General features: G+C 40.7%; 1 protein-coding gene across 4 annotated transcripts in view; it reads left to right on the forward strand.

Annotated features, from left to right (window-relative positions):
- Nucleotides 1–1,604: 1,604 nt before the first annotated feature.
- The window catches only part of LOC102685042 (protein FAM53A), a 44,909-nt gene continuing 33,168 nt past the window's right edge, over nucleotides 1,605–13,345 (forward strand). Inside the window, exons 1-2 of one of the 4 annotated variants that reach the window (XM_015344964.2) lie at nucleotides 1,605–1,721; nucleotides 9,102–9,383. In XM_015344964.2, the coding sequence (XP_015200450.1) occupies nucleotides 9,267–9,383 (117 nt within the window). In that variant the 5' untranslated portion in view covers nucleotides 1,605–1,721; nucleotides 9,102–9,266. Of the gene's footprint in view, nucleotides 1,722–2,517; nucleotides 2,621–3,792; nucleotides 5,192–9,101; nucleotides 9,384–13,345 lie in introns of those variants that run through there. The other 3 variants (XM_015344966.2, XM_015344965.2, XM_015344967.2) reach the window with 3 other exon arrangements.

Consider the following 13,345-nt stretch of genomic DNA (forward strand, 5'->3'; position numbering starts at 1 on the left):
TGGGTTAAAAATGCCATTTAATTTAAAATGACAAATAAACCCTCTCATCCTATGTTCAAGTCTGGACCAGGTATGCTGTCTGTGTGGAGTTTGTATGTTCTCCCTGTGTTTACATGGGTTTCCTCCTGGGGCTCCTTTTTCCCCCCACAATCCAACGACATGCTGGAAGACATAGAGCAATTGATCGTTTTTTACTAAGACTTTTAACAGGAAGGTGTCCTTATTACATTGCCTATTCTACACTTTGTATTACAGTGTTATCTTACATAGGGTTGTGTATTTCAAGCTATGAAGTTCATTGTGTTCGGTTACTGTACATTGAACTGTAAACAAAGATCTGTGGGATATATAACAACCAGAATATTTTTTGTAGAAACTGCACTCTGTTGGTCTTTCTTAAGGACAAACAGTATCTCCGACATATCCGTGCAAGACACCGTCCTATAGTGTTTTCTTTGAAAAGTAATGTAAAATACTATCTTAATCTACTTTATATTCGTACTTCCATTAAAATCAACGGTGTTTTGTTTAACTGTGTGAACTTATTAAATAAATTAGCCGGAACAAGTCACCCCTAAAGTATATGGTTTTAAGTATAATGTGAATTTACTTTTACTTTCCAAAATCGATAAAACATTTATAATTACTATCCAACGACATTGTTTATCCAGAAATGCACTTTGTCTTTCCAGAAATGCACTTTGTCTTTCCATTATCCGCTTACACACACGCCTTGTAGACTATGAACTATTACAACCCTAACGAGGAACATGTGTTAATCGGCCCCGCGGAGAGGTTGTTTTTAAAAAAACATTTTCAGGTCTTTTCAATTGTTCTTTCCTTTCTCACACTCGAGGAATCAATGCTCATCTTCTGAGTTTACCGTCAATGACAGGTGATGTAGGAATAATAGCCAGTTCGCTTTTCTTTACAGGAACATCACCTTCCAATAGTAGATATTTCTACTAATTTGCTATACCAGCATGAAACCTTAATAACATCATCGTGTTCACAACTGGTTCGGAACGAAATAAACACGGATTTATCTTTTCTGTGATTATGAGAAAAAAATTGGACCAAGGCGCTGTCGTTTTGTCGTTACAATAACATCGGAACCTGTGCTGCTACGTTCTTGTCAAAATAATCGATATGCTACTACCACGGCATGGCCACCGGCCCGCAGCACACAGCGCTTAGCTCATCGCTCTCACATTGCTGCAGTAACCAACCTCCCCATTCATGCAGAAGATCCCACGAGGTTCTTTTGTTTATAACTTCCAGCAGCTCGGGTTGGGGGAGCTGATTGGTTCAGGCGAGGCCGGGCACATCGCACTTTCTTAGGAAGGGGCGAACCCACCTCGGAAAAAATATGTTTTTCGTATGAGTGTGAAAATTCAATGTACTTGTTGATATATTGATACCACATTTTAATTTGAATTTCTGTTTGAAACTTTATTTTCGATATTGAGACAAATAATCAGTGGCAGTTAGTTTATAGTCGTTTTAAATATCTTATTTTATTCCCATTATTTTATTTTTAATGGTACCGCCGGAGGTATTAAAAGCTCTAGCACATTTCTTCAATTATCAGTTCTTCTGTTTAGAGGGGCTGAGTATCTCCAGTGTGGGTATTGGGGGTAATTTTTAATTCTTGATTTGCATGGTTCTTTGGAAAACTCATTGAAGACTTACAGCAAATATTGCTTGTATTTGCATTTAAGGTAGTGTACGTTTTTAGTGAACGCTCTAATTAGTTAGAATATACGTAGTTCCATCCTGACAAAACCATAGTTTTAATATTTGTTTAAATCTTCGATCTTATTTTTTTGTGTTTTTACATGATAGAAGAATTTTACAGACATACATGTTACACCCTGTAGTTTTTAAAAGCCTCTTTGTAAATCTCTTTGTTAAACAAGAGCAAGGTTGTTTATATCTAACTATATACTTATATTTTCTGAGATCTGATTTTCCTTATGAATCTATGTATATTATTAATTTACTAAGATTAATTTTTAAATCTGTGCTTATTCAAATATCCTGGGTTTGTATTTTTGTTTCCGTACGTTGATCGGTTTTTGTTTGGGTCGGTAAGTCTTCTAAAGCACGATTGTTTTGCACGCTGCTTAAATGGGTTAAGATGAGCGGTTGTTATGGATTTGAGAAGGTAGAAGTGAATGCACCGAGGCCTGTGCTTGTAAGGATGCAGTCAACGGTACGGCGATTTCAGAACGTAAGCGGTGTTTGCCCAGAATGAAATCTAGACTACGGCAGTTGCGTGTTAGCCTTTTGTGAATTGGTGTTAACGTTAGCGAGTCGGGGGGAAGATGGGAATTTGAGTTTGAGTGTTTCCTTTGGCCGTGGAGTGTCGCCGCAGTGCTGCTACAAAACAACTACAGTTCCCATCACACGTGGCCTTGGGAGAAATCTTGACTGCAGATCGGGTAGACTGCGATCGTAGCCATTCATAGACCTAGCTTCCAGATTACAATCGTGCCTTCAGCCAATCAGGTCACGGGGAGGGTTTTTCCTGGGGCTGATCTTGTATTTTCCTCAGTGCATTCATTTGTGTTTTCATTTTCAGAAGGACCTGCAGGCAACAGTCAAAGCGTATACGCAGGTATAAGGGGAAAATCCTGACTTCGTTTTGCTTTTAAAGGAAAGCGTCGCGACAGATAACGATCCACACGGTCGATCCATAAAAGGGAAATATTAGCATTTTGTTAACTTGCTGCATCAATTCACTTTGAGCATGAGGGGGGGATTGGTAGCCTTGTTTGTGCTTTTCTGTGAGGATACATGGTTGGCGTTTTTTATGGGAGGGTAGTCTGAAAGCTTTTATGTGTTTTTGAAAATAAAACGCGGGCAAGTGCTTATTAAAGTAGATAATAACCTCTATTTGGGAGATGCAAAATTGGGGTCTGCGAACTTTCAAATTGTGACCGAGGAGGAACGAATCGAAATCCACATGAATATATAGACAGCTTATTAGACTTGGGATATGTTCAGTGTTCCAGTCTTAACGAGAAGGATAAATCGGGGGGAAAATAATGCTACAAATATGGCTGTCATAAAAGATTAGGTATGGGGTTGAGAGAAGGGGTTTGGTGGGGGTGGTGATATAATGGTATGTGCCGCCGACATTTGCTTTCCTTTAGCGGTTTGTAAACAGCAGATAGGGAATTGTGTTGGGAATGTGGGGTTGTGAGGAAGTGACTGTGATGCATAGTTGGCTCGGCTTTTGTCCTAGGTAATGAAAGCAGAAAATGGAGCAGATTAAATGTGCTCTTTCCTATAGCCATGCTGAGCTTTAGGCCTTGGGACGAGTTAGGGCAGCTGGTCAGATCCATTTTCTAGTTGACCATGCTTGTGTTAGTTAGCTCCTGTGTGCTGGTGTACACATGTCAGCGGTGTTGTGTGTTTTCTGGACAGGGGTACGCATTGTGCTTGCAATGTGTTTTGTTATATCCTAATCAATTGTGTAGTCTTGTCAAACATTACATGACCTTGTGTTACGTTTTGTCTTGGTCTCTTTTAAAGGCTTTAAAAAAACATGTAACAAACAGGTTTGACTTAAGCATCCTGTAACAAATGTTGAACGGTTAAAATACTGTTCGTAGAAACAATTTATGGGTCCTGTTATTTTTTTCCCCAGTGTTCCCAAAATGTCTAAAAGTTACTTGAATAGCACAGGCGTATTTGGTAGTGGTATTGAAAAGAGTGCGTGCCTTGCTTTTTCTTTAAAAAATAATTTGTTTGTAATGAAATTTCATAAAATAGAGATTGGGTTTTGTTCCTCTGAAGATTTAATCTCCAAACCCCAGCCTAGCCCTGCAGCCTCTTAATGCTGTAGTGGGTTGCAGTGTTAGTAGTATTCAAGCTAGTTTTTTTTCTTCCATTTCTAGGATACTGGTAGACTGTTTAGGAAACAAGTGCTGGTGTGTTAAACAGCCGCCAGGCCTGATTCATGGAAAAGCTCTTGATGTGTGATCCTCGTTTTTTCCACGTTGCACTGGGGTTACTAAAACATCTTGGGCTGGAACGCTGTAGAAACCAGTTTAAAAAAAAAAGCCAAGCTGAGTTTTGGGGTGGTGTTTTTTTGTCGCCTCTGGATGTATAGATTTTATTGTAATTTGAGAGCGTTTTAATTTTTTTAACGGGTTCCTTTTTACTTGAAAGTTAATGGTGGTTGAGCTTGCTGGCGTTTGTGCGTGTGTAATACCTCCTGCATTCGTCGAGCATCTTGGTGGGTGTTTTTGCAGAGTCGCGCACGGGGCCGGGCCTTGTTTTGCTGTGCTGTAGCAGGCCTGAAGACTGACCTACATAGCTGTGGCGAGCGTAGGCTGTCTCCTTACTGGCCGTTTCTGGCGGGTCACTTGTCTGCAATCCTGCAGCTAATTTGTAACGGCTAACTGGGTCCTGGTTCTAATTAATCCTGAAAGTCAGACCCTTAGAAAACGAAGTGAAGTTAGTGAGTTGGCTTCTGGTAACGGGAGGTGTTTGCAAGGCTGTTTTACAGCCCTGTGGAGTTCAGTGCCTTAGTAAAGCAGTATTCTGAAGGATGTTTTTTTTTAAAAGAAGCTTTTTTAGGGGGGCACTCATTGACTTGCATTTTTTTTTTTGTCGTGGAGTATTTTGTGAGATGCCGGGTCTCTCGGTCTAACAGTAGAAAAGGCCTGAATGGTGATAACGGCATTCCGGGGCTGGCTGGAGAAGGACAGCTCCAGAGGAATTCCCCCCCGTCTCTGGCAGCCATTGTTTTTCAGAATGCATTCCTTTGTGTTATGAGAGATGATGGCAGCATTTTGGCACCTCCTATAACTTGATGGATTGTTCCCTCTAGAACCGCATGCACTTGAAACTTTTCCTGCCCTAATTATGTGTTCCTGCCATAAATTTAATACTTTTGACATAGGATAGACTATACTGACCCTGCAGAGTTTTTATTGCAGATTGCGAGTCCTTCAGAAAAGTGCCTCTGATGAGGTTCATAATAAAATCCATGAGACTTTGCTTTTTTGTTCCCATGGTCCTGTGGCCTTGCTTGAAAATAGTGTCTGACTCGGTTAATTAAAATACACAGACATGTGGTAGGAAAGGCTTTTTGCAAATGGAGTTTTCACTCTGTAAAATAAAAGGCAAATCGATTCTAGGAGGAAGAGGCAGACCGATACATTTTTAACTTTTGAAGGTAACTCTTGAAAACTGTTGAATTTTAAATAAACGTTCTTCTGTGCAGATGTTCTAATGTGCTTGATTATACTGTATTTTTTTTAGCTGTTATGTTCTAATTATATGACATGCTTAAAGTAGAGAAATGCAGTTTTTGCTCTTGCTAAATTTGTGGTTTTACTTGTTCATGTGGAGAGTTTTGTTTCTCCATTCTCTTCTGAAAGACAGGCTCGAGGCAGTATAACGTAGGCTACCTTTATCAGTATGACATTTTCATTTCAATGAAACCACCTTTCACAACCACCCGGTCTTTGGAAACAATAATTTGATGAAAAGTCCTCAAAATTGTTTAAAAATCTATGGTACTATTAAATTGCACCCAAGTTGGTGTTCAAATGAAATGTTGTAGAAAATTGCCTTGGAAGACTGCAAAATAAAGCTGAAATCTTGTTTCCTTTGAAGTCTTGACCAAAATGTTGAAGCTTAAGGAACATAAAGAATTGAAACATTTTCCCGAGTCAATTTTTATATTCCTACAACCAAATATACTGCAACCTGCTTGTCATTTTAGCTATTTTTTCTGAACTTTTTTCTGGAACAGCAGATTCCAGACTTACAGGCAGACTGTCTTCCACATGAGAAAATGTCCAGTGCTCTCCACTGCAGTGAACAGGGATTATTTTTCTTTGCCTCTTTTAAATTGAGACAATGAAAGGCAACTCATGTTTGCTTTGTAGTTGCTTCTCTGGATTAGGACAACACAGCTTTGATTCTTATTCAGTCATGCTGTTGGGTAATTTTAGTTTTTCTAAACATTTACCCTGAACTGAACTACTGCATTACTCTCTTGGGTTTTCACTGCTGCTCTGGAAAGCTGAATTAACTGTTTCACTCCACCTCTCCAACTCGCATGTCAAAGAAACGAGGAATAATTGTTCTGAACTTGGCTCCCCCACGTTGTCATGCCACCTGATCATCCTTGTCAAAGGAAACGGGATGTGCTGTGTCTTTGGTAGGTGTGTCATACTTCACTGAACATGCCGTCGGCAGAGTCCACTGTGATCTAATATGTAGCTATAATCTGTGCCCCCTTTCCTAACTTATAGGTACACCATTCTGTGGTCCCAGCAGCATTTTCATGAGGTATCCTAAAACAGTCATCATGGGATCCTTTTAGTGAAGATGTCCATGACGTTATGGGTCAGTCCATACTCCTGATGCGATATCCCATGGGTCCATTTTAAACTGATGTGTACATTTGGCCTGCGTGTCGTCTAAGGCCAATTGGGTCACTGTGATATGCTAACGCTGCACTCGTTACATCTTGCGGAGAAAGGTCAAAAGCCGTCCGTTATCGTCTCCCATTGCGGACATGGCTGCCGCCGTTGGGATCTTGTGGTTTGATTGCGTTCCACTGTGCGCACAGTTTTCACTGGTGAAAGACGTGCATCTGAGCTTTGTGGTGTATGCTTGGAAGATTCCAGCACCAGCATGGTTCTGAACACGAGATCCTGGTTCCCGTTTCCATTTGTGTGCTCAGCTCTGTTGCTATTTAGAGATGTGGTTGTAAAACCAAATGTAAGTGCAAACATTTGAACAGAGCTGATTGGCTCCTAATCAAGCCAGTCTTGTCTTCTGAGTCCATGTTGTTGGATGTTTCTTGCTTGGCTTGGCCTGTGGAAAGGATGCAAATAGATAAAACTTTTACTTTTTTTGTGCTGGAAATGTGTTCCCAGTTGGCAATTTGAATCATTTCTTTTTCTGACAGACCAGGTTTTGCGTTACAATTGAAAAGCGCCAAGTTGGTCAAATTTACATGTTAATGAAGGGGAGCGGATTTGACGACTTTGAATATTTTTGATAGCATCTCTTGGAGTTGGGGAAAAAAAGTAGCAGGAAATGAAAATCTTTATCATAACATATGAACCTTTGTTATATGAGAAGCGGCCTGCCCCTTTTGCTTATTTTTGGTAGTTCTCTTTATTGTTTTATGGTGTGTAGTTTTCTTAGTTCCGTGAAACTTGATGGATTGAAATGTCAGAACAGCAACATAGGATTGAGATAAATGCATGCAGATGTGAGCTTAATTTGCTGAAATGTAGATCGTTATAGTTCCATTTTTTGTTACCTAAAACTTTTCTGCTTGTCACAAATGATATGACAATCTTTGCGGATGTGAAGCTTTCATGTAAGAATGATTAAAAGACTTTTGTTTGGAATTTAAGGGATTTTCCTTCATGGATAAGCCTTTGTCCTTTTTGGTGCTTGATTTTGTTAAATGTTAAGTACCCAGTCGTATTGATTCAGCATGTGCTCTGTCGTTTGATTAGAAGGCTTTTACTGAGCCATTTACTTGGTTATGTCTGTGCTGTAATGTGCTTCCAGTGGTCATATGCCTACACAAACAGCTGCTGAAATAAGTTGTGCTTGAGCATAGCTGGAGTTCAGATCTTTGGTTTTGCTGTATGATGCCATGCATGCATCATACAGCAAAACCAGGAATCACAGCTTTTCTTCCAGTTATGTTAAAAGTTATTCGTGTCTGCTGTGGGCTAAGGAGCGTTTGCTCAGCTAGCCTTCATAAAATCCATGGTGGGGTTTCTCTGCTTGATAGGCTAGAGCAGGAAATGTGGTTAACAGAAGGCATTAGGAAGGTGTGTGCATTTCACTTAATCTTCCAGCAGTCAGGCACTTCTTGTGAGTTCACGCTGCAGCATGGTGGCTTTCTGACCTCCTATGCACCAGCTAATATGACGTATCCTGCCCATATGCATTCATGTGGTTGGCAGCTATGTTGGCAGAGTGCAGCAGACCCAGCTGGGTGTCAGGGGTGTTGGTAACACCCTAACCAAACACTCATTTACAAGGAGCTCATTTTTCCCTTTTGGATATTTTAAGGCTGAAGTGTTTTGTCACAGACAACCTGCTTAGTCTGGCATTGTATACTTTGCAGCTTGCTGCTGACATTTTATGCAGTTTCTTTGTACAACTAATGCAGAAACGTAGAATTGAACTTCCTGGGTAGATGGGCATTAACTCCAGATATGGCGTTTTTGCATGTCTAGAGTAGACCAGTTACGTACAGCGCGTTGCCCGTTTCAAGTTCAAAAGTGACGATTGGCTGTATAGAGTTCACAGTGAAATGTTTTCTTTATAGAGAGGGTTTTTTTCACTGAAGTGTATTTTAATGGTCTTAATTGATTTTCAACGTTGCTGTGAGTCACTGGTTGCCTAAAATGCGCATAGCTGGAAAGGCCTGATCATCAAAGGTTTATGTTTTATAGCTCACTTTTAACCTTATGTTGATCAAAATAAAGCACCTTGTTTTACCTATCTAGCTTGCAAATTAAATGCACTGCAGGAAATTATATGCAGTCGAATACATTAGTTTGAGGTTTTGATTTTTGTGTTACAGTACTACTGAAAGTTTTGAAAAGTGTATGCTATTACTGGAACTGGATCAGTCTTTCAGATACTCCATAAGAAGCTGCTGCCACCAGGCAGCAACTTGAAAGGTCTTGATAGTTGAGGGTCTGTTCTTCTGAATTTCTCAGATGAATGATCCTATTGTCCTTTGACCCATTTTACCATAGTGAAGATGTGTCTGCAAAGTTAAACCTCAGAGTTCTGGTAGCTTACCAAATGATCATTGGTCAGCATAGTTTAGGGTTAGCTAAACAAAAGTTTCAATTTGCATAGTTGTTCTAGATAGGATTTGTAAACTAAGTCGAAACCTTTGAATTGACCAGTTTTCTTAACTATAACGCATGCTTGCATTGTCCTGTAGTTTCAGGTTAAGTTTGGTCTGGCCGTTTCCAGTAAGGGTGTGGACCTGTTATTTCATTTGATGGAACAGAAAAGTGAAGTTAGTGCGGTTTAGCTGCACAAGCACACGTGCACAAGCAATTAATTTTCGTTTTCTTTTCCAGGATTATAGAGATGCACAGTTAAAGACGTTCCGGGCAGAGAGGCATTGCTGACCTGCAGTTCCAGCGTGTCTAATGGGAATATTAAGAAAGTGAGCTTGCAGCACGGCAGCAGGATTTCAGCAATGGTCGGTACAGTGTAGTGATCCACCTTACGAGGCAGCTCCAATGCTTGTTGGTGTGAGCGGCGACAAAGGGACGACTACAATGGTAACACTAATAACTGAGAAGCTGCAGAACCAGAGCTTGAACGATCTTCCATGTAAGGCATACAGCATTAATCTGGTAAGTAACCCAAAACCTGTTCCTGTCACTTTTCATACCACTTCTGCGTGTATAAAATGAATGACTTTCGAACATTTCGAAAGGTAGCCTTCCATGTAAGACCTCAGTAATTGCTCAAGCCAGGCTGCATCCCTTAAACAAGTCCTGCTCTATTTAAACTTGCCATCTGGAATCACTTAATACTTCAGCAATGTAAGTGTTCTGTAACCTAGATACTGTGCAGTCTAGGCGCTGTGTACAATAGGTTAAGGGTTCTTTTTTTCTTTAGTTGTGAAGGTAGACTGTGCAGCGGGCTGCTTTTTTGAAAATGAAAGCATTGAACCTTTTTAATAGGTTTCATGAAGAGCACTTTAAGCTGTTTTGAAATCCACTTAGCATGCACAGTGTGGCCTGCTCGGAATATGGCGAACTAAACCGCAGCGGTGGTTCAACACCTCGAATCCCAGTTTTACAGGGATGTCTTGAGGGTATTGGGTGGCAGCTGGGCTCGGGTTAGGCGGTAAAGGATTTCTCACATCTCGGTCTGTTGTGTTAAAAAGTGAACAAAAGGCGCACATCCGGATAGGAAAAAAGTGAGCCTTGTACATCTGTGATGCAACTCCATAGAGGGGCAAAGGAGATGCAGTGCATAGTTTTTTTTACAGTTTAAGTCCCTGGGCCTGCCCTATCTGGACAACACTCATTAGTCATGAGGGAAGCTCCCATTTCAGCAGTGCCTACGTTTTCTCACTATTGAGGATTAATGAAAATTCTCCTTTACAGCAGTGCGCCCAGTTCTTACGGCTCTGTTACTTAACTATATCCCAGGTGGGGAATTTTGCTTTGCAGGCAGGTAAGAGCTCCAACACATTACACGATCCATTTAACAAAACGTGAACCCTTTAACAAATGAGACATACATGTAGGGTGAGAGAAGAAAAATGTGTAAATAAGGTAAAATATGCAGTCAGCGGTCCACACTGAGCAGGTAAATAGCTGTGGGAATAAAAGATGACTTAGTTCTATTGCTCTGGAATCTAGGCATTCTGATTCAAGTTCCAGATGGAAGGAGGTCAAATTAACTGTGCTAGGGGTGGTCACGACAGTCAATGGTTATATTGATCTAGTGCACTATTTGCTTGATGTGGATGTCTGAAAGCTGTAGTTGTTGTGCAACACTTTTGCTGGCTACCTTTGCAATCCTGCTCAGTCTTTTACAAGGAAATATATCTTCCATCCAACACACTGAGCTGCCGGTACTATTTAGGAATACAAGGTAAATGGATAAACACGGCAAGGCTTCAGCTTCCTGCATGTCCACAGTAAGGGAATGTCCATGCCGTGTGTTTATTGATATTAAGTGCCGGGTCGCACATAGGGCCTTGAAGTCACATAAATGTTCTTGTCACAATTTTGTAACTTCAGTTATCGTTTGGTTTTTTTATCTTCAAAGTCGTGGGCATGGGAGGAAGTGTGAAAACATACCACCCTCAGTAAAACAAACAACACACGGCACTCATGGTCCCTTACTGCACACACGCATGAAGCTCCCTGGCAGTTTTTGTCCATTTGCTTAGCGTTCCTATATAGTAACAGTAGTTCAGTATTTGTGATAAGGATAATTTCTCTTTATTGTTAACGGTCATATTTTCCAGTATTGGACAGGTGTACTGCAGCAGGTAACGTAGCTGGTAACAGATTGGACAAAATCGGTAGTTATGAGCTTTTTTTAGTGCGTACAAAAACAAACGTGTTGTGCTACATAAAATCGTTTGCAGCATCTGGCTGTGAATGTTTTTTGGAGGCAGCTGAATTCGAATTACTTTTATGTTCATTTAATTCTGGAAATTTGGCTGGGTATTTTTTCAGAAAGAATCTTTAACGTAAAGCTTGTGTAGTGTGTGCTATGGTATTGGATTTTTGTTCCCCAGTCTTTAAGGGATAGTGTAGTCTTAGGCTGACTGGAAAGTGAAGCAACTAGGCCCGATTAAAGCTGGAGAGTCCGTGAATAATCAGTGAGGGTGTTTCTGATTTTTTATTTATAGTGATAAAGCAATGTATTAAAACTTAAGTTGCAGTTCTTGTTTAAGTGCAAGTGAAGGCACTTTTGTGAATGTGGTTGAATATTCAGGCCTGCCTCATTCTTTATGGAGGCCGCTGCCTTCAGGGTAATCTGAAACTACAGAAGAACCAGAGTCACAGATGTAAGTCAGACATGGTGGAACACAAAGGCGTTTAAGAACACAGAAAGGGTTACAAAGGAGAAGAGGCCATTTTGCCCGTCTAGCCATGTGGGAGTTAGGAGCTAATAATCCAGCTGTTTCTCGAAAGAATCCAGAGTACAGGCTTCAGCAGCATAGATGGGTAGCTTGTCCCAGACTCCCACATCTGCATTTTTATGTTAAAATTAATATTGTGAGGAATTGCCCGCCCCCCACCCTCGCAGTCCATGAGTGATGAGAGAGGATTATTTTGGTACATTAAAGGCCAGTAAAAGTTGTCTGAAGTGTGACAGTTAATATGCAGCCGAGTGATGAGTAAATGGAAAGTGCAGTGTGTGTGGCGTAAGTTTGGTTTGCGTACAGTAGAGGACTTAGGAGCCTTGTGCAGTCCTGGGAGGGGCTGCTTAATCACTTGGTGGTATTTGTCCTGTTTGAGTAGATAACGGCTTTAATGTTTATTTCCCTCAGCCAGATGAGGTGGCTACGTGCTTACCACCCTTCAGCATCGCACGTAAGGGGGCCCACGAATGAGGTCCTCCTTCAGACAGCAGCTCAACCTCGGGCTTATTTTTAGCATCTGCAGGGAGTTTCGCTTTATACCCAGGAAGGTGGGGAGTATTTGCGGTGAAGTCCTTTGTTTAATATAGCACAGGGACTTTATAGAGGCAGCAAGTTACCTAATGTGGCATTACCCTACTTTTTCAAACTAGAGTCCACTTGCCCATTTTCAATATTCCTCTCAAGTTCTTATAAAAGAGCAAACTGGATTTAGATCTGAACTCACTTTAACAGTATGTTTTAAAATGGTTTTGCACAGATCTTACTGGTGGTGGAATTCGCTTCAGTTTATCTGTAGAATAAAGGATGTTCTCTCTGAAATGAGGGAAGAGCACATAAGCCATGTGTTTAGAGGCAAGATTTGTTATAAAGCCCAAGTCCTTTTTTGGATATAGAGAGCCGGATTCTTTTCATTCTTTTTTAGTGCAACTTCTAAAATTAGTAGAACTTCCGCGTCTTTGCTATAATTTGAAATGTAGTCTGTTTCTGAACAAAGCTTTTAATAACCCCTTTACTGAGACAGCCGTTTATTTGCATTAGTAATTGTCAGTTGATCATGAAGGGCATAAGAAACATCAACATCACAAACGCTTTGCTGTGTCATTGCACTATATAGAAGTAATTCTTATACAGAGGTGTGGAGGTGAGAAATATGCCCTGCATTTATCTCAGTGGGGCAGTATCTGGGGAAAGAGGAATTGTGTGCCAGACTTTCTTGTAACTTCTCAAGGGAGCCCAGTTATCCTCTGGATTCCTGACTGTTTTTTTTTGCTGCTATGCTCCTTTTATAAGATTTCAAATGTCTGCAGTCTGATGCTTGAGCGAACATTCTGCTGAGTTTGGAAAGAATGCAGGGCACTAGGGTTTGTTTGAGAAGTCATCAGAAAAATTGGATTATCCCCCCAACTCCCATCTGACCTTTTTGTGACCCAGTGCACCCTTCCTTTGCCAGCATCTGAATTAAAACAGAGCCTACCCTCGATATGTAGAGATCATATCGGTAACAGAAATGCAGAGAGGTTCCCATTATCCCCCAAAGCATGAGATACAGGCAAAGCCCTTCATTTGGTACGACTACGTGCGAAGAGTTCGGTTGATGTTTTGTATATTTCAATCGAAGTTCCTTCTCTGCTGTTCTCTCCTACCAATTTCAGACAGTTTGACTTGTGAAGCAATTTACCGTACTTTTTGGACATCAAGAAA

This window comes from Lepisosteus oculatus, chromosome 1 (genome assembly GCF_040954835.1).
Source record: "Lepisosteus oculatus isolate fLepOcu1 chromosome 1, fLepOcu1.hap2, whole genome shotgun sequence".
NCBI lineage: Eukaryota > Metazoa > Chordata > Actinopteri > Semionotiformes > Lepisosteidae > Lepisosteus > Lepisosteus oculatus.